The sequence below is a fragment of the Rhinopithecus bieti genome, unplaced genomic scaffold (assembly GCF_001698545.2).
Source record: "Rhinopithecus bieti isolate Rb0 unplaced genomic scaffold, ASM169854v2 scaffold_15437, whole genome shotgun sequence".
In the NCBI taxonomy this organism is placed as follows: Eukaryota; Metazoa; Chordata; class Mammalia; order Primates; family Cercopithecidae; genus Rhinopithecus; species Rhinopithecus bieti.
Window position 1 is genome coordinate 1008523 of NW_016808212.1, and position 21995 is coordinate 1030517.

The following is a 21995-nucleotide window of genomic DNA, read 5'->3' on the forward strand; positions in this document are numbered from 1 at the left end:
TTCTTGTTCATGCAGGCAAGTGGATGAAAGTATACTCTACACAAACACACAGGGACGCACAAGGGAATGCAGTAGGTCCGCATTGTAAATCTACATGCCCAGTAACCCAAAGCGTGGATATCAACCTGAGAAGTACACTTTGCAATTTTCACATTTAGTTCCACTGAATGAATCATGTGCTGTATTTTGTTGCATTTCTTGATAGCACATCAGCTTCGTATTTTTTCTCTTTTTCTTTTGGGAAATAGAATTAAAAATTCCCTCACCTCTCGTCTTAATTCATTGCATTCCTTAAAGGTTTTCACCTTGTGCTGTAATTAACAATTATTTTGGAATTCAATGTGCTTATATAGATATCTGAAAAATGAAGATGTTTGCCTATCTGAATTTAGTTCAACGACCTCTACAGTTTCCTTTAACCCTCAGATCAAAATGGTGTATGATTGATGCTACTTAAGCAAGAGTACAGCAGAGTGTGCCTATACATGCGTGTATATTTACCTGTATTCATTTACATGTGTACACATGCAATACACACAACGCACACACAGGTGTGCACACACGCATTCACTAAGGTGCCCTATATTCATATACATGTGTGCACACATACATATACACACAAACAAGTGTGCACACACGCGTTCACTAAGGTGTCCTATATTCATATACATGTGTACACACACAGATGCACATACACGCACAAACAGGTGTGCACACACACGCTCACTAAGGTGTCCTATATTCATATACATGTGTGCACACATACATATACACACAAACAAGTGTGCACACACGCATTCACTAAGGTGTCCTATATTCATATACATGTGTACACACACATGCACATACATGCACAAACAGGTGTGCACACCCACACTCGCTAAAGTGTCCTATATTCATATACATGTGTACACATGCACATACATGCACACGCACACACAGGTGTGCACACACACGTTCACTAAGGTGTCATATTCATATACATGTGTACACACACACACACATACATGCACAAACAGGTGTGCCCCACACCCACAACTCACTAAGGTGTCCTATATTTTCATTCTTATACATGTGTTACACATGCACATTTTCATGCAACACACACAGTTTGTGCACACACCACGGGTTCACTAAGGTGTCTATTATTTCAGATATACATGTGTTACAACACACATACACACAGAAAACAGGTGTGCACAACCCACACTCACTTAAGCGTGTCCCTGTATTCAATATAATTTGTACACATGCGCACATACATGCACACACACACACAGGTGTGGACACATGCTAGGTGCCTATAGTTCTTTATTTACATGTGCCATTGCACACGCACACACAGATGTGGACACACGCTAAGATGTCCTATATTCTTATACATGTGTACACACGCACATACACACACAGGTGTGGACAACACATGCTCACTAAGGTGTGAGCTGGACTGCACGCTATTCAGTATTTCCCTGGAAACGGGAGTGCCTGCCCCTTCTCAGAAGGCCCTTGTGTGTCATGGTTCCGTGATGTAGCTTTTACGGCCACCGCTTTCTGAGACTTCTGTTTTAAGAGCAACATGGAAGAGCTTCCAGCGGAGTCTTTTCTAAGTGGCGATTCACTCTACATTGCCCAGAGAACATCTGCTCCTGACTTTTGTGCTCTTGTCCTCTGGGGACCTGAGCTCTCCCCGTGGCCTTTCTGAACCCACCTATTCAATCCCACTCCAGGGCCTTGGTCCCTTCTTAAGCAAAGAGCAGCCGGTGGGGCTGGAGGGACCAGGCTCTGATCCAGGCTTGCTCTCACCATCTCGCTTTCTTTGGTAGCCACTTGCATTCTTTGGGCCTCACTTCCCTCCTCCATGAGACACAGACGCATTTTAGTTGATGGTGTCTTAGGTCCTGTTAACCTCCCCATAAGAGAGTTATGAAGCAGACCCTACCCGACCTGGGAAAAGAGCCGTCAGCGAGAGGTGAGAACGGTCCGCTTGCCAGCTGCACAGGGGACAGCAGCCCTTCTTAGGATCACCGCAGTTCTCTCCACCTTTCATGAGAAATGGGCACCTTCCAAAGGGCCAGGAAGGGAGAAATCAAAAGGCGGAATGAAATAAAACCACTCAGCTTTGAACCACCCCGTTAGAGGACACCGCGTGGCAAAGAAATCAAGGGGAATTTTCTGGACGTTATTTAACCTAATCAGTGGTTAGTTCAATTCTACAAGTATTTCTCACCCTGGTTTCTCTAGCAGTGATGGTACAGGGTTGAAGATGGGATTTATGAATTTTCTGGCCCTTATTGAGGTAGAGATAATGTTTCTGGGAAAAGGGCACTGTTACCCTAACCATAAGCTTTAGTTTTCAGAAAATGTTTCCGAAGGTGAATGTCTGCGGTTTTCTCTCTGTCACGGGCTGAATGGTATTCCCCCACAGTTCATACATCTAAGTCCTGACCTGTGGTGCCTCACAGCGTGACCGTATTTGAAGATGGGGTCTTTAAAGAGGTGTGTGAGGTAAAATGAAGCTGAAAACATACAGCTGAAAGCGTGCAGCCAAGATTAAAAGCGTGTGCAGGTGCCTGTGTGTCCGCAGGACTGGGGCTTTTTCTGCTGCTGGCTTTTCAGCTGTACCCAGCTCCGTATCTGGCCCATGGAGAAGCATGAGGTGCACAGTTCTTGCCTGGCTAATTATTCTAACTGTAAAGAGCTGTTATCTGCGCCCTGTTGGTGTCAAAGGACACTCTTACATGATCGGGTGAAAGCACCCTTCTCCCTGAGAGGTCAGGGCGTGTCTCCTGCCTGGTTTGTCTTTGTTCCCAAGGGCCAGATGTATCAAGCCCCCAAAAGCATCTCCATCAGAGCCAGTCCCCCAAACCCCAGCAGCCTGGGAGGCTCCTCGTGTGAGCAGCGGGGCCTGCCTGTCACCCTGGGTCCCTGACAGAAAGTGATGATGCTCCTCATTTCCATGGCCAGGGTCCCACTGTGCTCTCCGCCTCAGTGAGCCACAGCCTGGCGGGGTCCTGGAAGAGCTTCAGGTCCCATAGAGCAATAAACGAAGAACCAAAGGAAAGAAGAAATTGGTCCAGAAGTTCCATATTCAAAATGGGGAACCCTAGCCACATCTACCCTTTGTGGGAGAGAGGATGTAACGTAGGAAGGGGCCTCAGAGCTTTAATAAGCAGGGGTGTGGTCAGGGAGAACGTGGACAGCCACAGTGCCTGATGAGGGGCCACGGGTACTTGCTGCAACCTCTCCACGCCAATGCTGTAAAATGAAGACAATAAATGTCACCGCCTTGTAGTGCTGTTGGGAGGATTAAATGAGGCAATGCACACGAAGCTGTTAGGACAGGATAAGGGCTCAGTAAATATTAGTTTTTAATCTTTAGCTCCTATTGCCTAAGGGCCAAATGGACAATCAGTTAAACAGAGGCACTGCACTGATTCACACCTGACTGGTGCGTGGACCCTGCAGAGCAGGAGAGTCCCAACCAGATGAACCTGCCAGGACACGTCCTCCCTGCATCGTGCTAACCTCAGGGGCTGCGTTAACGTGCTGTAAAATAGATACATCCAATCTCATGAATTTTTAGTTCATATACTTTTGCCTGGGATGTGAGTAAAGGGCCAGGTCCCTGACTCCTAACCAGAGCAGCCACCGCGATGTCACAGGGCCATGGCACACACGCGGTTCTATTGATTTCTTCTCCACCAAGGGTAAGGGGCCTGTTTCTGACATGAGCCCAGAATAGACTGTCATTCCATCTTGCAAAAATACATCAGGATAAATCACATGTCACTGCTTCAGAGTCACAGGAAAAACACTCGCAAGTGAGTCCTGCAGGCCAGAGGAAGAGACGCCCAGGACCCCGCAGAGGCGGAACACCTGCCCCCCAGAAGAGACGCCCAGGACCCCGCAGCCGGGGAACGACTCCTTCCCCCACCCACCCCACCCAGGGCAGCACCCGAGAGAGCCAGGAGCAAAGACGTTCACTTCCAGGACAGAAGGCCACGCGGCAGGACTCGAATCTGAAGTTGGAATGTCCTCAGCCGCGGATGTGCTTTTTGATATGAGTGATAAGAACGCTGACACAAGACACTAACCTTTGGAGAGGCGCGGGGGAAGCTGTCTTGGGAAACACCAAGGAACCAGCTCAGCCCCAACCGAAGGAAGGAGAGAAGCCCCGGGGAGAGAGGCATGAAGGCCATTTCCTCAGCCACACTGGACTATGGATAAAATGTTTTCATAGTGAAGAGTACAGGTGCTAACCCCAGAATTCTACTGTGTTTAATTGATCATTGATTATGCATAAATATGCACAAACAGTATACAGCATTCAATCTATTGACTGATTTCCAGTTTAGCAACTCACATTTTTAGTTTCCCTGATGTTCAAGTTTTGAAGCATTACTAAGTACTATTAGGGGTAAGGATCTCTGCCCAACTACTGCAGCCGATATTCCTGCGGCCAAAAATGAGCAGAGCCTAGGCAAGCAGCACATATTACAGAATTTTATTTATTTTCTATGGTGCGTTTGGGTGTAGCTCCCACATAGGTCTCCTGCTTGGTTAGTGTGTATGAGAGAAGAGGTAACAGATGGTAGACAGATAGTTTAGATTCTAGATGACAGATGACAGATCAGTAAGGTAGATGGTAGATAGATGGATGGTAGGTAATAGATATGATTCCAAAGTTATCTAATAAGATAAGGAAGACCAAGAGACATGCTGTCTACACAGAAATGAGGGACCATTCACATTGGGTGACCGTGGCCTTTTCCATTCCCTATCCGATATCCACAGTATCGCGTGGAGGCGGCGCTGCCAGCACCTTTTTTGAGTCTATGGATGACTCTGTAAATTGTGTGAGACAGATGAGTGTATATCCTGCTTCACAAGACCGACCTCCAGGCAAAGAGATGCCGTCCTTGGTCACAAACGACGCCATGCTCTATTGAGAGTCAGAGTCCTCGGTTTCCCCAGCTGCCAGACTTGTTCATGAGATAGGCAGGCAGTACTTGCCCTCAGCTGTATGAAGCCAGAGGGCCCTGGGCACTGGGCAGTGCCTGGCTCTCCATAGCTGGGGAGCTGGAGACCTGCTTGCAGGTGAGGGAGACTGGAGAGCAGCTGTACATTCAGGAAAGAGGTGTGTGTGCTTACCAGGGAGATCTCAGGGGTCCACACTGGAAGCACAGGAGAGGGGCCAGGGAGAGGGCCTGGGGGACAGCGAGGGCGCCCATCTGCATTAGAGACCACGGAGAAGGCAAATCGCATTCACACTTGCTCTCTGGCGTTTTTAGAACATGGTCTAGAGTTTCTGTTCCTGCTTCATCTCTACCATGTAGCACAGTGACTGACAACGAAAGGTGTTCAGTAAATGTTTGCTGAATGGACAGACTCCAATTTACATAACTGTGACTTAAAAATAAACCCGACAGGGCCCTTTGTAAATGTACAATGTAAATCTGATAATGAATTCTACCACAAGCATGCATTCATGGGGTACAGCGAGACAGTCACTATACTGATTTCTGGGAGCCCAGAGATATGGATGGTGGCCCCCATTCTTGAGAAATCCCAACAAAGAGGGAAGCACCACCTGCACCCACACCTGCGGGGAACCTCACGGAGCAAGAGCCAAGGAAGATGTCTTCTCTGCTAGTTTCATCACCTCAAAGGGCAGCTCGTGGATGCCACCCCCAAACCCTGCTCCACACTGAGTGCTGTCCTGTGTAAAAGACCACAGCTCAGCCCACCTCTCCACAGCCTCCCCCGAAAATGTTCCCTTCTCCCAGAGTGTTCCGGCTATTTCTTTAAGAAATTCTTATTACAAAAACGCAATCAATTTTCTCAGTGGGTTTTAATTGAGTAGCTACTATGTTTTGATATTGTAGAAAGAATAGAAATGTTCAAACTTAAAGGGGTCTATATTTTAACGGTTTAGTTTTATAAAGAACTTTCACTTGCTATAATAAAGGAAGTACAATAGAAATCTATTTTTTGTAAGCCCATGTGATGATAATTTATATATATGTGTGTGTATGTATAGGGTGTGTGTATATATGTGTGTGTGTGCGTGTGTGTATATGTGTGTGTGTGTGTATATATATGTGTGTGTGTATGTGTGTGTGTGTGTGTGTGTGTATATGTATATAGTGATGAGATCACGGAAGCTTATTTTTGTTCCCTGTTTGGATTTCCTGTGTGTGCCTCTGTATCTTCATAAACAATAGAAGCTCAGGAGGAAGGGCCACGTCCACTCCTGTTGCTGGTGTCATTGTGGTGCCTCACTCTTTGCCTCTCTCATAGTAGGCGCATGAATAAATAAATAAATAAATAAGACTTGTGTTCAATACAGTTTTTGTCTAAATACACATATAATGTTTAAGGCAAAATTGCAAACAGAGCAGAATTGGATAGCATGCACCATACTTTAAAATCAAGTGTCCTGGGGAAGGGGAACATCACACACTGGGGCCTGTTGTGGGGAGGGGTAGGAGGGAGGGATGGCATTGGGAGTTATACCTGATGTAAATGACAAGTTGATGGGTGCTGACGAGTTGAAGGGTGCAGCACACCAACGTGGCACATGTATACATATGTAACAAACGTGCACGTTGTGCACATGTACCCTAGAACCTAAAGTATAATAAAAATAAAAAATAAAAATAAAATAAAATAAAATATCCTTTCTGTATTAGTAGCCACATAAAACAAAATGTAAGAAAGATGAAATTTAATCAGGCACAAGAAGAAACTTGGAAGTTATTCTTTCTCTTTCTCTCTCCATTAAAATCCCTTCCTTCATACCAGTGTGGTGGTGGTTTCTCTTTTGTTTTATGATGTAAGAAGATAGATTACTTTTTTATTAGTGGCAACGACAAAAAGATTTATTTCACTTGATGTAAAATATGCACAAAGGGAGACTTTAAACAATGATGTTTTGGAATTTTTACAATTAAGCAATCAGTGTTTCTCTCCATACTCTAAAACACAGTCACAAACCAATAATCTGTTTCACCACCTCCTAAAGAATTTGTGCTCTCGGAGGTTCAGTAAAGATTTGTTTCTCTACGTGATTTTTGTAATGTTTATATTAGACTGCTGCTGCTCTGGAGCTGGGGAGTCTTTTAATATTTCAACATTTTCTATTTGAATAAATGCTTTTGTGCTTTACCTCTTGAGTCCGTCATCCCTCTACGTTGCATGCATATATTAGACATCTGCACAAACACACAAGTGCACATGGTAATGGCATGCCTTCCATTCATTACCTACATAAGAGAGCCCATGTCATGATTTAACTTCCCTGAAGCAAAAATTTGATTAAAAACTCAGGTGATTACATAAAATTATACGAACTCTCACATTTGTTATACTTAAAAACAAGAACCTGATCTTCCTAAATGCTTCTTAAGTAAATATTTCCCTGCATGTCAGTCAGTGCTGAATATATACCCATCTTTAGTTCCTGAAGGTGAAACAGTATAAGGATGTTGGAATAACGCTTTGCTACACATCAACACTGTTATACTTCTAGAGGCAACAGCTTTTGCTCTCAGTTCAGTATCACTCAGGGCTGTCAAAGTTTCTGTATCCCTCATGCTACTGTCTTGGAGTTTTTTCAAAAGCTACTGCTTGTCCTCGTAGTTTTCCTAGAACTCCAACAGTCTCAAAGATTTTGAGAACTATCTCAAAATTATTTCTTCTTCAGAAAAAATTAGCATAGAATTCTTAGAATTTTCAAAATTTCTCCTTGAACCATATATTTTGGATTGAAAACTCTTTCTGTTAGAATCCTTCGAGAATCCAGATAGTCCTTTTTAAAAAGGACTATCTGGGTAGTTCCTTTTAATCATAGTAACATTAGAATTGAAGCAGGAAAAAAGATCCTTTGTGTCTGCTAGGGTTTAAATTAGCTACCTTGTTTTTCTTTACCTAGAGGAATAGTAAAAGGCTTTTTTTTTTTTAAAAAAAAAAAAAAAAAAAAAAAAAAAAACCAAAAAAAAAAAAAAAAAAAAAATGTAGATCCCCAAATTTATAAAACAATGTCCTTTTTAATTATACACATCAGATAGTGGCTGAGCTTGTATATATTTTACGTTTCCGTCCTCAGTCCTGAACACAGTCTAACACAAAGAGGACAGGTACTTCCTTTAAGAACGCAGCTATTTTCACAGCTATAAGCCTGATGTGAGCACAGCATCTGCTCCAGACAGGGATGAGTGAACCCAGCCAGACTTGGGGTTTGGAGGAGGTCAAAATCTATTCTGCTGATGTTTCTGTCATGTTTATTAAATTGCATTTTTTTTTTCCAAATGCAATTACACTTTTAGGAAATATTGCAATTATTTTAAAGAGAGGACATTTTTGTACTTCCGGTGGACTTAAACTAATAAAACCTGCTTTTTGTTTAATCATTATTGGTGCCCTAGGTATATGCTTTGAGCTCTCCTGCTACGGATCTCAAGTCCTGCTTCTTAGAAACAGTAAGGACCTCTACTCTTGTTTGGTTTTTGCCATAAGAAGAGATTTGACTTGGGTTATCATTTTAAGGTAGGAGTAGGCTCCAGTTTCTGAGAACTGAGCTCCCCATCCTATTTTAATACCACATTTGAGAAGACGTATTTGAGAAATCATGTAAGACATTACAAAATGATGAGGCAGAGCTTCCGTCTGTCGGCAGTGGGAAACAAGAATCAAAGACTTCATCTCAAATAAATGGAGCAGCACAGATTAATTAAATCGATAAATTCTCCAAAGCACATCCTGGTTAAGGGGTTTAAGGGAATTCTTTCCATGATGTGCAAACCACCTGAAGGTGTGGAGCTATCATTTGCGCGTAAGATTCACTCCATCTATTAGAGGCCCTAGAAAGGAAGGTTTACAAAGAGATTCTGAGCAATGTTCGTTTTATTTATTATCCAAATGGCAAAACAACAGCCACAGAGAGAAACCTGGACCTGTTTTGCAAATGAGTGATCTGTCGTTGGCACCGTTAAAAAGACGTGCAGTGATGAATGTGGCCAGATTTGAGTTAAAGATCCGTAGGAGTGAGATGGTCCTTAACACTAAAAATAATAACTGCCCTCTTTCACCTTTGCCTCCCCACTGCTGGGTTTCTCTTTCTGATCCATGGGAGAATTCGCTCGTACACAGTGTGCCTCTGTTCCTCGTGAGGCTTCGGCTGGTGTGACTATTTGTATCAGAACCGAATTAGCCATTCAGTTACACAAACACAAGGGTCCTAGTTGCCCTCTGCCTTGGAAGCAGCTCAGCGAAACCACCCTCAATTCCACAATTTTAACCGTACACAGCTCAAAAAAGCTTTCAAAAATTTCACCTCTCAGAGAGTTGAAATAAATTTCCTTAAAATCTGAGTCACCTGAGCATTTATATCATATTTCTCTTCAAACTTAAGCACACATGCTACTCTTCTTTGTTTATAGGAATGCATGATTTATTGGACACTATTTCTTAAGTATAAAATCCCCTCCTTAATATAAAGATGGAATTTAGATGACCTGTCTGCTATGTTTTGAGATTTAAAAAATGAACATTAACTATTGATCATTTTTGTAATTTAAACAGCTTAATTCCAATATATATGTATTTTATAACCCAAAGAGGATTTACCATTTTGCTGCCAGAAACTAACTAACTGTATTCATTCACCATCAATAAAATAATACAATGTAATTATTTTGCTGCTCTTCCTACTCAAAACCTATGACTAGAATAAAAGGTGATTAAATATCCTCAGTGCATATGGAGGGCCTGGGAAAGTCAGATTAACTCTTTATTTCCAAATACAGATCATTCTTCAGAAAAGTCTGCTATCTTTGCAAGTGGCCAAATTTTGGGGGCTGGAGGGATATTGTGGATCTCTTAAAAAGCAAACATGTCAATTTCTAAGTTGCTAATATTTGGATGTGGTTTCCGGGAAAATGGATTCACTCATAAAATTTGCAGATGGAGATTCAGGGCCTAAGAGCCCTGTTTGCTAGGGTGTTGCTTAAACAACGTCAGGCAAGCAATCAGATAAAACAGCCCCGTCCTCCATTCCTTTTACATCAAATAAATGAGTAAATAAAAGCCCAACTTTAACTGCTGAACAGGGATGTCTTGATACCGAGACAGTAACATATGTGAGCAGAAGAGGAATCCTGGTTCCAAGTTCCTAAATTTCTCAATGTTCCCTTCCCTTCCTGTTTTCTAAAGTCTCACCAGAGCCCATTAGCTGTCCCTGTGAACCAAACGTTTGATAAGCATTGTTTCTTCTCTTTTTGAATGTAATGTCTCTATTCGATATTGGTACACTCTTAATGTAGGTATAGTATATCAAAAGCTAGGAATAAACAATTGTCTTTGAAAAATCAAGTATTAAGCAGCATCTGTTTCTCTGAGCGGAGGAAAAACTTTTCATTGTAAAGATAGAGGTTAATTTAGTTTCATTCTATTCACAAATACTTAGCAACACGAATCAGGGTTCGTGGCCACACACCAGGCAGGGTGCAGCCCCGTGCTGCTTTTCTTGAGCTATCCTAACCACAGAGACGGCGTCAACATGCAGTAGTTTGAATATTCTGTGAAGGGCAGCCAGGCTTTTCATAGTTCACTTGGCATTCATTCACCTTTATTCGCATATTCGGTTTCAAAATGGCAAGAGGCACTTTTAAAGTCTCGCTTACAGTGTGGAAAATTATCCTTTTAGACATCTTGTGAGCTAGTAATTAAGAACCAAATTTAAAACTGCAATATCTATTTTGATACAATATTTTTAAATGATGAGAAGCAGAGTATTACAATAATTTTGGTTTTAGGAGTTGTTCAAAATTGTTCATACTGCAAAAATACTGACATTCATTTTCTACTATTTTGGAAAAGAAGTAGGGAAGTATAAAATTGCTCAAATGTTTCGGCTGTTTTACCGTGTGTATACATATACATACATACACAGTAATATACATGTATATATATAATATGTATGTGTGTATATATATCATACTATATATATATGTATAGTTTTAAAATTGAACATTAAAAGCTTTTAGGGCATAAGTTATCTTTCCATGCCTCCAAAAAAAAAAAAAAAGACAATTTCCTTTTCTGTGTTTCCTTACATAATGCTCTTCTGGGCTGGTGCTTCTGCAGGAACCGACTCACCCCTGTTTAGCTGTGGATACATGAATCCCACATTTTTATTCTGCATTCAAACTCGTTCATCATATCTAATGCCCTTAAAGCAATCTCCAATTACTGTTATTACACGGGTCACTAGAAACCAGAGGCACTAATACAAATTTTTTAAAAAGAGAAAGAGGAAAAAAACAAGCACCACACAATTAGATGCTGGTTAATGGTTGAATCAATTTGATTTTATCACGAAATCCAGCCCTTCCTCCTGAGCTGTCTGTGAGCGAGATAAGCGGAGGATGTGGGGCTCCGGCGGGCGGTGCAGGGCTGTGTCCCTCGCCAGCCAGGGTGACACCGGCGGGGACGACGGTGGCATTGCAGGGCCTGCGGAGCCCACGGCCGCTCTGCCCCCATCCTCAGCACAATCTTTCTATTTCATTAATTTTTCATGGATTTTCATTTCACAGCAAGCCGGCGTCTGCCATCCATCTGCTCGACTTATTTTGTTCGTTTTGCCAACTTTTTATTTGCATTTCACAACATTCAGCAACCTGCCCGTTCCCCACACCTTCCCATGACTCATGGCTTTACTTTTATAGAGCTACCTCGTGCTCAAAATGCATCTTCAAGTTTCTAAAACTAGTATAACCAACCACTCTAGAACAATACCTAAATTTCAAGTTAACTTATTTTGCTGTCAAATGCCTCAAAGAGGTGTCCTGTGCCAAAGCTCAAAAGCAACCCGAGTGGCCCCGGATAATTGCGGATCCTGCATGGCCAGTGGCTCCCGAAGCCCCTTCCCCTTTCCAGTTAATGAGGATTGACACGCCGCTTCCAAAACCCCAGCCTTCAAAGTACCTTGTGGAAGCAGCTGATTTTGGATTGGCTCTCAATCTATTTCCAAGTATGTTTGCCTTGAAAGAGCCTTTTTCAAAGAAAAATTCTGGAAACTTCAGTCATTTTATACATTGTACACAGTAATGGGTAGAAGATTAAAAATAGTTCATTTGCAAAATGACTTTCATGCCAATGCGTAGCTCCTTTTAGAAAAAATACATTCACAAAAGAGGGAAAAACAGATAGACAAAACAGAATATATGCACCGTTTTAATAACTAAAAACATTTAAGAAATTCCTCATACGTATTACCCTGAAGTTATCCCAGGGTTCAGAGATTTACTGGCATATTTTAAAGTGATTTGTTTTTATATACTGTACTGTTTTGATGAGTTCTGCCTCTATTCTACCTGGTTGAACTGATACTAACAAAACAAAATCTTTAAGCCTTTTCCTTTATTATTTTTTGGATAAAATGTGTCCTTTTATAACACTCATTGAGCTATTTCTAATACAGGCAGATATTACTCTCCATAACCACATAATATGGATTTGGTTGTACATAATTACCTTGTATAATTCTACCGAGAACTATAAAATAAAGTGCAATCTCCTGTTACTCTCTGTGAGAAATGAACTCTGTGGGTATTTAGTGATGGCAGGTAACAGTCTTCATAAACTCCAAGTGCTATTATTTTCCCAACGCCTCTGAATGAGGTAGGCGCGGGACATACTGACGTGTCTGGCATGTGTCATGGGATATGAACATTGTTTTGCCATTGATGTGAAAATGAGAAAGGTTTTCCCTGTCCTTCCCACATTTTTTTTTTTTTTTTAATAGCAGCTTGTTTTTCTCTCATATGAGAGTCAAATTTTGGCATTTTTTCATTTACATAAAAAATTTAAACCATTTATGAATAACTTCTAAAAGAAAGTCCCTACTGAAAAATAACACACAAAATGCAAAATTGTACAACACTAGGTCCCAGTAAAATAACAGAAGTAGGATTGATGTGTGGGGAGACATATTCTGAGAATCTTCTTTAAAGTTTTTCTGAGAGAAAAATACAGGTTCCTGCCAAATAATGCCTGAAAGTCATATTCTGTGACGAAGGTTTTTTTAATTTTTATTTTTTTATTTTTAAAGATACATACAGCTTCCTTTGTGGCATGGTAACTAAAATATACCTTCCACAGGCAAGAATAATATTTATGGATTGCATTTAATGAAAGTATTGTGTCCTGACCACACTTCAGCTGTAGCCTCGGCATGCTTTATTTCAGAGCTCACAGATCATTTTGATAAGAAGCGTATCATGCCAAAGTCACTCTCAGAGTCACACACAGAAAAGGAGCCAGATGTCACCACACTGGGAAACTAAAAGTTATCATGCGTCTTCAAAAATGATTCTTGTCCCTTAGACTAGGTGGAAACACACATCTCACAGGCAAGAGGGTCAGCATTATCTTAATTGTCTTTATTCCCCTAATAAGACAGCCCTTACTTTGTGCTTCTATCAACGTCTTCAGTTAGCACCTGATAGAGACACACTAGAATTCCTTCACAGTCTCTCATACACACGTGGATTTTAAATTGTGGCAAGTATAGAGTTTTAATATCAGATAAGCTTAAAAGCTGAGGTTATTCTATTCATTTATGGTTGTTAAGATTCATGACAATTAGGACATAATTTAAACTCGCCTTTTTTTTATAAAATAAAAAAATCTGTAATAACTAGGTATTATAGATGAAGTAATCAATTCCCAGGAAAATGCAAATAAGTATTTAATGTGTCTCTTAGCTGGCTATGTTACCTTTTAATTTGATCAGGTACATCTACATGGTTAACGTTTCCCCCAAAATTGAATATTTAGCAGTTTGATTTCACTTTCCTATCAAGATAGCTGCCAGCAGGTGCCATGGGAAATTCTCCTGCACACCAGAAATCTCTTCGTAATAGAAATCAGTGTATAAATCCTCAATGCCCTTTCTGGTTTCATTTTTGGCTATGAAAATTGAGGGACTTGATATATTCAAAATAATCAAGGTATGGACATATTTGCTATAGGAGTTTTATTTTGAATCGCTAAAGTTAAGTTTGCAGCAAATGAAGTCTTTCCCCAGATTTCCTTTTTCCCCCTAAACTGAATACTTCCTAAGCTAGCACGACTGATGTTTCATGGTAAGGCAAGTGAATCTGGAGAAAGGCAACACTTTCCTCCAGTTTATATTTCTATAAACTGCATTATTGTGAACTATTACTCCACGTTCTTCAACTCTAAATATTTAAACAGACTAATCAAAAATATTGGGAAACGTGAACACTTGAAGTGTAAAGATGATGCTTCCTTTTTCCTCTTTTAAAAGTCGTATTCATTATTCAGTCCGGTGACTTTCTCAATATCAGTGCCACTTTGTGTTGGCATTATCTCTGAAGGACACTAACAGGTCTGTTTCAAAATGATAATTTCAAACAACAAAGTGAATCGCAAGCGCACACTTAGCAGCTGAGAGGTAAATGAGAACCACAACCTCACTCCCCTTCTGAAACCAAAGGCTCCAAAACCTTTTGAGGAAGTTGTAGGGGCCAATGTCTCCCAGTGTTCCTGACATTAGGTCATAATGAATGACTGTTTGCTGTTGACATTTATACCTTCAGACTGTCTGGGTAATTTCTATTATTGCAAGAAACAATAAAGGACCTGGTGACAGAGAGCATACAGGAAAAGGTCTGGTAGAAACTTCTCTTAGGCCAATGCACAGATGAAAATTCTCCAGGAAAGATGGACAACCCCAAACATACCTAAGGTTGCCTCCTGCTTTCAAACAACTGGCAAAGCTGATAAATTCTAGCTGTGTTTTCCCAACCGTTCTTTATACTTCTACATCACTTAAAAAAATCGGCACATTTCAAATCATGATTAGAACTGAACTTTCTCCTGCAGGCTCACCAGGAGCTGACAACAACACAGGCTCCTCTTTGGGAGAGAAGAGTCGGCATGAGAAGAATCTTTTAATCCTTCCTGGCATGCACGCAGGCGACAATGGCAGTGGGGGCATTGCTCTCATATTGGAGCGACTGCTAATTTTGCACCATCCCCAATGTGAAAGCCCTCGCTTGCTGTAGCATTGACTAACTCCAGCACGGCCCAGGCCCGGGAATATCAGTAACAAGGCACAGCGTGAGTTTGTCAGTGGCAACTGTCAGCCGGCTGCTTTTCCTGCTTTCCTGGTTTGCGGGGTTTTTTCTACCACTAACAAAATATGATGCTCCTTTCTGTTTTCCTGTATTCATTTCTGCTTATTTCTCCAAGGACGAGCCCTGTGTTCTCTTAACGTTCCAGTGTTTACAAATCGACGGACACCACATTGAGTAAAAACTGCCAGCCAATTTGGGCAGGCGATCGCAGGGCTTCGCCCACCCCTTCCTCGGGGACAGTTTGGATGGGAGTAGCTGGCGCGAGGCCTCGTTCCCCCGTTTTTGGGTAATTCCTCTGGCACCTGGGGATGAGGTGGCCTCCGGAGGGTGGAAGGCAGTGCCCTCCCTGCCGGCCAGTGGGGACTGCGGGGCCCGGAGACGCGCGGGGTCCACCAGGAGCTCCTCGCTGCCCTTGCCCCACTTCGTCCCAGTCCCTCAAACATGTCACCGCGTGGCTGCTCACTGTCCCCTCTGGGCACGAGGAGGCCCCAAACATTTCCACCGGATCTGAACTCCCGAGCGCCCTGCAGGGAGCGGCTATCCCGCCAGCACCCCAAAGTGAGGCTGCTCACAGCAGACAAGCCTGAAGACCCCAGCAGAAGCCAGGGTGGAGATACCGGGGATGGAGAGTGCAGGGGCCGGCGCGCCACGAGGTCCTTACCTTTCCGCTTGGACCTCCGCCTCCTCCTCCTCTTGGACTTGCATTTGAGTTGACTGCTCAGCCCTCCAGAGCCTCTGCCGCTCCCCAGGACTGAGGCCATGGCCGAGACCCAGGCGCGGAGCGCAGAGCCGCCTCCCTCCTGCACCTGCACCTGCCTCCTTCCCGGCTGCCGCCGCCGCCGCTGCGAAGCTTGAGGTTGCAAACCAGGGAGCGGCTCACTTTTCAGGACTGAGCAGGAGAGCGCGCTCCGACCGTCTCTCTCCCTCTCTCAAATTGTTTTCTGTGACTTGCTCCCACTGGGCTGGGAGCCTCCGCTGGGCGTCTGGCGCGAGCTGCTCCCTGGTCAGGGAGGGCGGGGAAGGGTGCGCGGCGTCCGGAGTGCTCCGAGCTTCCCGCGGGCTCTGCCTCCTGCTCTGGGCTCCCAGCGCAGGGAGGCTACTTTTGCGCCTCTGCTAGTTGTTTGGCACCAGCCACTTTGAAGCCAATCACGCAGGGAGCTTGTCTATTTGCTGCTGCAGCGTCTAATTAGATCCAATCACAACTGCTTTCTGGCTCTGACATCAGCAGCAGCACCAGCCGCACCGCCGCCTGGCAGCTTGCAAACTCAGCTCCCATTTGGACGGTGAAGCTCCCAGGACCGGCGGCTGGAGGGAGGCTGCTCCCGGGGAACAAGGACGCGGCGCGGGTGCGTCTGGGAAAGGCCGGGGGAGCCTCCGGGAGGGACCCTGCCCGGGAGGACGAGGCCTCCTGCTGCAGCCACGCGGACAGCTCGGCTCGCCCTGCTCAGAAAGACACAGGAACGGGTTTCTCCAACCAACAGTTTTTAACTAGTTAATTCATTATCATGCGCCTTGTGTCAAGGGGGGGAATACCTCTTTCAGAAATGCAGAGACCGCACTTCCTCAGAAACGGACTGAGGTTTGCAATTCCCCAGGAGACAGCGCCCTGAGGGGTGTTTATTCCTCAGAGCCTGCATGCTTGTCTGTTTGCTTGTTTGTTTGCCTCTTTTCTCCCCCTCTTCATACTCCTTGGCCGTCTCCATTGCAAAAGATAAATCTTGCATAAAGACAGAGGTTTTGGAATCTGAGTCTGATTTTCGCCGTCAGGAATTTCATGTGTTGCTTTATTTAGGGAACAATGACACAAAAGGAAGAGAAGGCTCTCATCGGAGAGTTTGGTTGTCAAATGTAATATTTGGATGAAAGAAAGGAAGATTTACAAAGAAGCCGATTGCACATTGAAATAGTTTTAAGCAATTTTTTTTTCAGGAATGTCCTATGTTTCAAATTATACTTATGGAACCCTAGAAGTCTTATGTAAAATATAAAGAGGAATAGAATCTGGTAATCATCATTACATCTTGTATTTAAATCACATAAGCTCTTAATTACAATAGTCATGTTTTTTAAAAAAAATCCACTCTAAAATTCATTAGCGCACATTAACATGTTGATATAAAAATGGCACACAAATATTTCTGCTATTCATTGCCTCACATGCAACCTTTTCAAGCTGCTTATGGGCCTAGAAATTTCCAGATAATTTTTATTATAAGAAAAAATAATCACTCTGGAGAACATTGGAAATAATTAGGACATTCCTGTGTTGTTATGTGCTGAGCTGATAGATCGTAGCTCAGTTTTCTTTGATGAAAGACAGTAAGACATTTGATTTCAAATCTTAACTCTACTGCTATGACCTTGGGCAAGTTAAACCGTGCCTCAGTTTCCTCATCTGTAAACTGGCGATAACAACGTCACCCACCTCATAAGTTCATTCATACTCTTGACTCAGTATCAACCAGTATAGACAGGAACTGGAACATGTTAATTACTCCATGATTGTTTATTAAATTTTTTCCAGCAAATAATTTGGAAGGAATGAGCGTATGTTACAGACAGGCCTCAGAAAGACAGGGCTTCTGTGTTTTTCTTTGAGAACCTTCTAGTTCAAGTCAGACTGAGGACCACCATCAAACTAACATCCCTCTTCAGTGCTGGCTTCAACAACCCTGTTCCCATGACAGCACAGCTCAGCTCTGCTGATAATTCCCGGCGAGGGTTAAGAAGGCACATAGCTCTCTCACTTCCTCTCTGCAATATGCAAGATATTTGAGTGCTTAAACTATATCGAGAAACACAGCGCTAGGACTCTGTCTGTGAAACTTCTGAGCTTCACACAATGTGCCTGCACTAATCCAAAGTTGCCCTACTTCTGCATCTGCAGAAAACCCAACATGAAGTGGAGTCACCGAAGGAAGGTGCTTCAGACGAACTTCACAGACACACACAGCCCCCACAAGGTGGTCAGCATTTATTAATGGCCCCAATAGCTCCATCACCACACGGAGCAGCCGTGCTGTCTGGGAGACTTGTATACAATGACCCTTGTTTCACTCAAACGGCAGGTGTGGTGGCCGGAAAGTAACGTGTCTAAATTATATGTTCTTCTGATGTTGGTGGAGTGGGGAAACAAAACTGAAAACTGTCTTTGAACACTTCATTTAGATCCTAATTTGAAAGTTAGTCAAGATCAAAATTTTGGCAAACCTTTTTCTCGAAGTTCCTCCAATTCGTTCAGTTTTGTATAATTTATGAAAATGCTGTTTTCACAGAGATACACGCTGTTTTCTGTATTGTATTTATTTTGCATAAGACAATGCATAATAGATGATGCTAGGGTGACGGCTGGACGAGAAAGCGTTTGCTTCTCATCATAGAGAGGCTTTAAAGAAGAGGCTCGCAGCGACAAGTACATTAACTCCAGCGTGGTCTCCAGCACGTCTCACTCTGCTGTTGCAAGCAGGGCTGCGAGTGAGCAGTGCTGGTAAGCTGCCATTCCCCGACGAGCCTCCTCACCTCCTGCCTGTTTCCCACAGCGCCTCGGCACAGCTTGGCAGCCTGGTGGGATGAGCAGCAGTTGGAAGAGGCTTCAAGAGCAAGAGCCAATCTCGCCCGGTGCCCATCAGGAGATGTCGCTGTGGTGTCCCCAGCTACTACATGCTCAGTCCCTGCCCTTCCCACAGAACAAAGCGCTAGCAGAGAGGTTGCAAGGAGGAACCAGGCAGCTACAAAGCCAACTGCAGCCTGGCATGAACCTATTGGGGCGGGGAGGAGATGGGTGAGGCACAGACAGGAGCCCTTGGCTGGATGGGAGGGGCAGTGCTGCCTCCACAGTGAGTCCCCACACCCAAGTGGCATGTGTGTGCCGGGAGGAGGAGTTTTCTCAGTCAAGGCCAGAAAGGGTCCTCCTGTTGGAGTTGCTTAAAGCTCCCCCGACTCACCGTTGTGCTCATCAGTCCTGCAATGTTCCAGGTCTCCTGTGTGATATTTTGCTCGTTTCTTCAATGTCTGTCTCTCCATAGATCATAAGCACCACAAGAGGCAAAACCACGTCTCTCTGCGGCTTTGCTGCTCTGCAGGCACTGATGTGGGACACAAGTGTCCTTGCCTGGCAGATGCTGATATCTACCACTGGGGCAGTGCTTGCTCTGCTCAAGGTATAGTTCTGAGCTTAAAGGTTATAGTGACTCTCATTTAATGCACAAGACCTCGATGGTAGCAGGACTGAAACAATATTCATTTTAGAGATGAGGAAGCAGAGGCTTAGACAACTTAAGTAACTTGCTAGAAGTCACACAGGTTACTAGTCAGGATTCACACTCAGCGCATCCTAACTTCACAGCCTGGGGCTGTTACCACTATGCCCTGCTGGTATTTTATTCTGCAGCCTGAAATTGGTGGATGTTGTGAACTTCCACAAGCTTTCTTGAGATAAGCAAAAAAATACATTAAATAGTGACTCAAAGCTTCAGTAAGCCTGTGTGTGTGCATAGTATACACATGCATAAAAAAATCAGAATTTTTCTTTCCTCAGAACTAACATATGATGTGGACAGAAAGACCTTATCATCCTCATTTTTCCCCTGAGGTTACGAAGGTGAAGTGTGAAGTCTGGATTCGTGTCATGTTGCCAGATAGCAGCGGAGCCATGACCTGAATGGAAGGTTCCAATCGATACATCCCCAAAATAACAGCCATGAGGAACTTCATAGAATCACATAACTGCCCCGACCTTTTATTTCTGCAAAAGAGAGACCTAAGGCATCCTTCCTGCGGCTGACCACACAGATTGCATCTTTTAACCCAAATTCAGGTCATCTTGTGTCCCCTCCTGAATGTTTTCCTCTCAACTCCTTGACCTGTCTGAAGACATGGACAACTATTCTTTGCTTCAAAGTCCTGATGGTCCATATTGACTTATAATACTTCAGTTCTTAATGCATTGCAATGTGTGTCTTTCCAGACAGTTAATTTAAGGGGTTGATTGACTCAATTTCTTATTGGTTTCCCAAAACAAGTAACGCTGACAAACAAACATGATTTCTTTAGAATCAGAATGCTAGTTAATATCCCCTTCCCTCCATCAGACAATTTTACCAGGTGGAAAATAGTAGAACAAAGGATTCCCTGGAGATACTTGTGTTTGCTGACTCACTTTGTCATCACATATGACACACAATTATGACTTTTTACAAGAAATAGCACAAGGGGACTTTTTTACTCTTTCATCTTCAGCCATTGCTCTTAAATTTAAATAACTCACATCAAAGAACTTGGGCACGAGAACTGAAAGCATTGCCAAACAATATTGTGCAACATACCTGCTATGCCACATGCACGTGTATGCACACTCTCTTCAAAGGGCAAGGAAGGAGGTTGGTGAAGCGGAGGGGGCAGCAGAGAAGTCCCAGGATGCAGAGAAGCTTCTTGAATATGAAATGCTCTTTATCCTACACTTTTACCAGAGTTAGTTTTTTTTTTTTTTTAGATGGAGTCTTGCTCTGTCGCCCAGGCTGGAGTACAGTGGTGTGATCTTGGCTCACTACAAGCTCCGCCTCCTGGGTTCACACCATTCTCCTGCCTCAGCCTCCCAAGTAGCTGGGACTACAGGCACCCGCCACATCGCCCGGCTAGTTTTTTGTATTTTTAGTAGAGACGGGGTTTCACCGTGTTAGCCAGGATCGTCTTGATATCCTGACCTTATGGAATTAGTTTTCCCCTTTGTTCATTCTTTTTCTTGGAGGCATGCCTATGGTTTGAGAGCACCAAATGCACACTTAGGAATTTCCTGTTTGAACTTGGTGTGGAGCAGGCGGGTGGATCACCTGAGGTCAGGAGTTCGAGACCAGCCTGGCCAACATGACGAAACCCCGTCACTACTAAAAATACAAAAATTAGCAAAGTATGGTGGCACACACCTGTAGTCTCAGCTAGTGGGGAGGCTGAGGCATGAGAATCACTTGAACCCAGGAGGTGAAGCTTGCAATGAGCCGAGATTGCGCCTTTGCACTCTAGCCTGGGCAACAGAGTGAGACTCCATCTCAAAAAAAAAAATAATAAAAAATAAAATAAAATAAAATAAAAGGACAATACTTGGAAAATACAGGTGAAAACAAATATCCTCCATACGTAATCACAAGAGCAGACTCCAAATTCTGCTTCTGTTGGTGCTATGGGTCTAACACATTGGGGAAGACGTAACCCTTTCTGAACACCATCTGTAAAAGGGGGGAAAACAACGGCACAGAACTGCTATGACAATAAAGAAAAAGGATGTGAATTTCTTTGTGAATGATCCTGAAATGCCAAAGTCATGTAGAATGTTTAGTGTCTTCTTTTAACACAGCTGATTTTAATCACTAACGTACCTGTGACCAGGTGAAAGCACCGAAAATCAGGATAGTCTTTAAGATCGAGGGAAGGCAGGGATGGAGGCTTCCATCTCGCAAGCCCTGGAGGCTCCCAGGCCCATTTATTATGCAGCGCAAGTGACCTCAAGTCATCCATCTTTCCTCAGGGCTAATTGTAACAGCTGATTCCATTTCTTCCTGAGGGTCCAGGTCATTCGTGCAAGGGCTCTGCCAGCTGCAGGGAGAATGTGCTGATCAGTTGTATTATGATATCAGTGGCCTTTGGATAGAGTGAAGTATGGTATTTTACTACTACATATTTGTGCAGGATATGAGAAATAATGGCTGGAAATAATCCTTTTCAATATCCTAGATAGGTTCAATTACTTACATTTACATTGACAATGCCCTTGGTTGCTAGTTTCTGAAATGGCAAACCTTAATATTTTATAGAATCATAAAAATTACCATTATTTAA

The 21995-nt window shown here is 43.3% G+C and overlaps 1 protein-coding gene across 1 annotated transcript in view; it reads right to left on the reverse strand.

Moving 5' to 3' along the window:
- Positions 1-16296, reverse strand: part of ADARB2 (adenosine deaminase RNA specific B2 (inactive)) — a 530095-nt gene extending 513799 nt beyond the window's left edge. Inside the window, 1 exon segment of the mRNA XM_017885822.1 lies at positions 15826-16296. Coding sequence (XP_017741311.1) covers positions 15826-15925 — 100 coding nt within the window. The 5' untranslated portion in view covers positions 15926-16296.
- Between the last annotated feature and the right edge of the window lie 5699 nt (positions 16297-21995).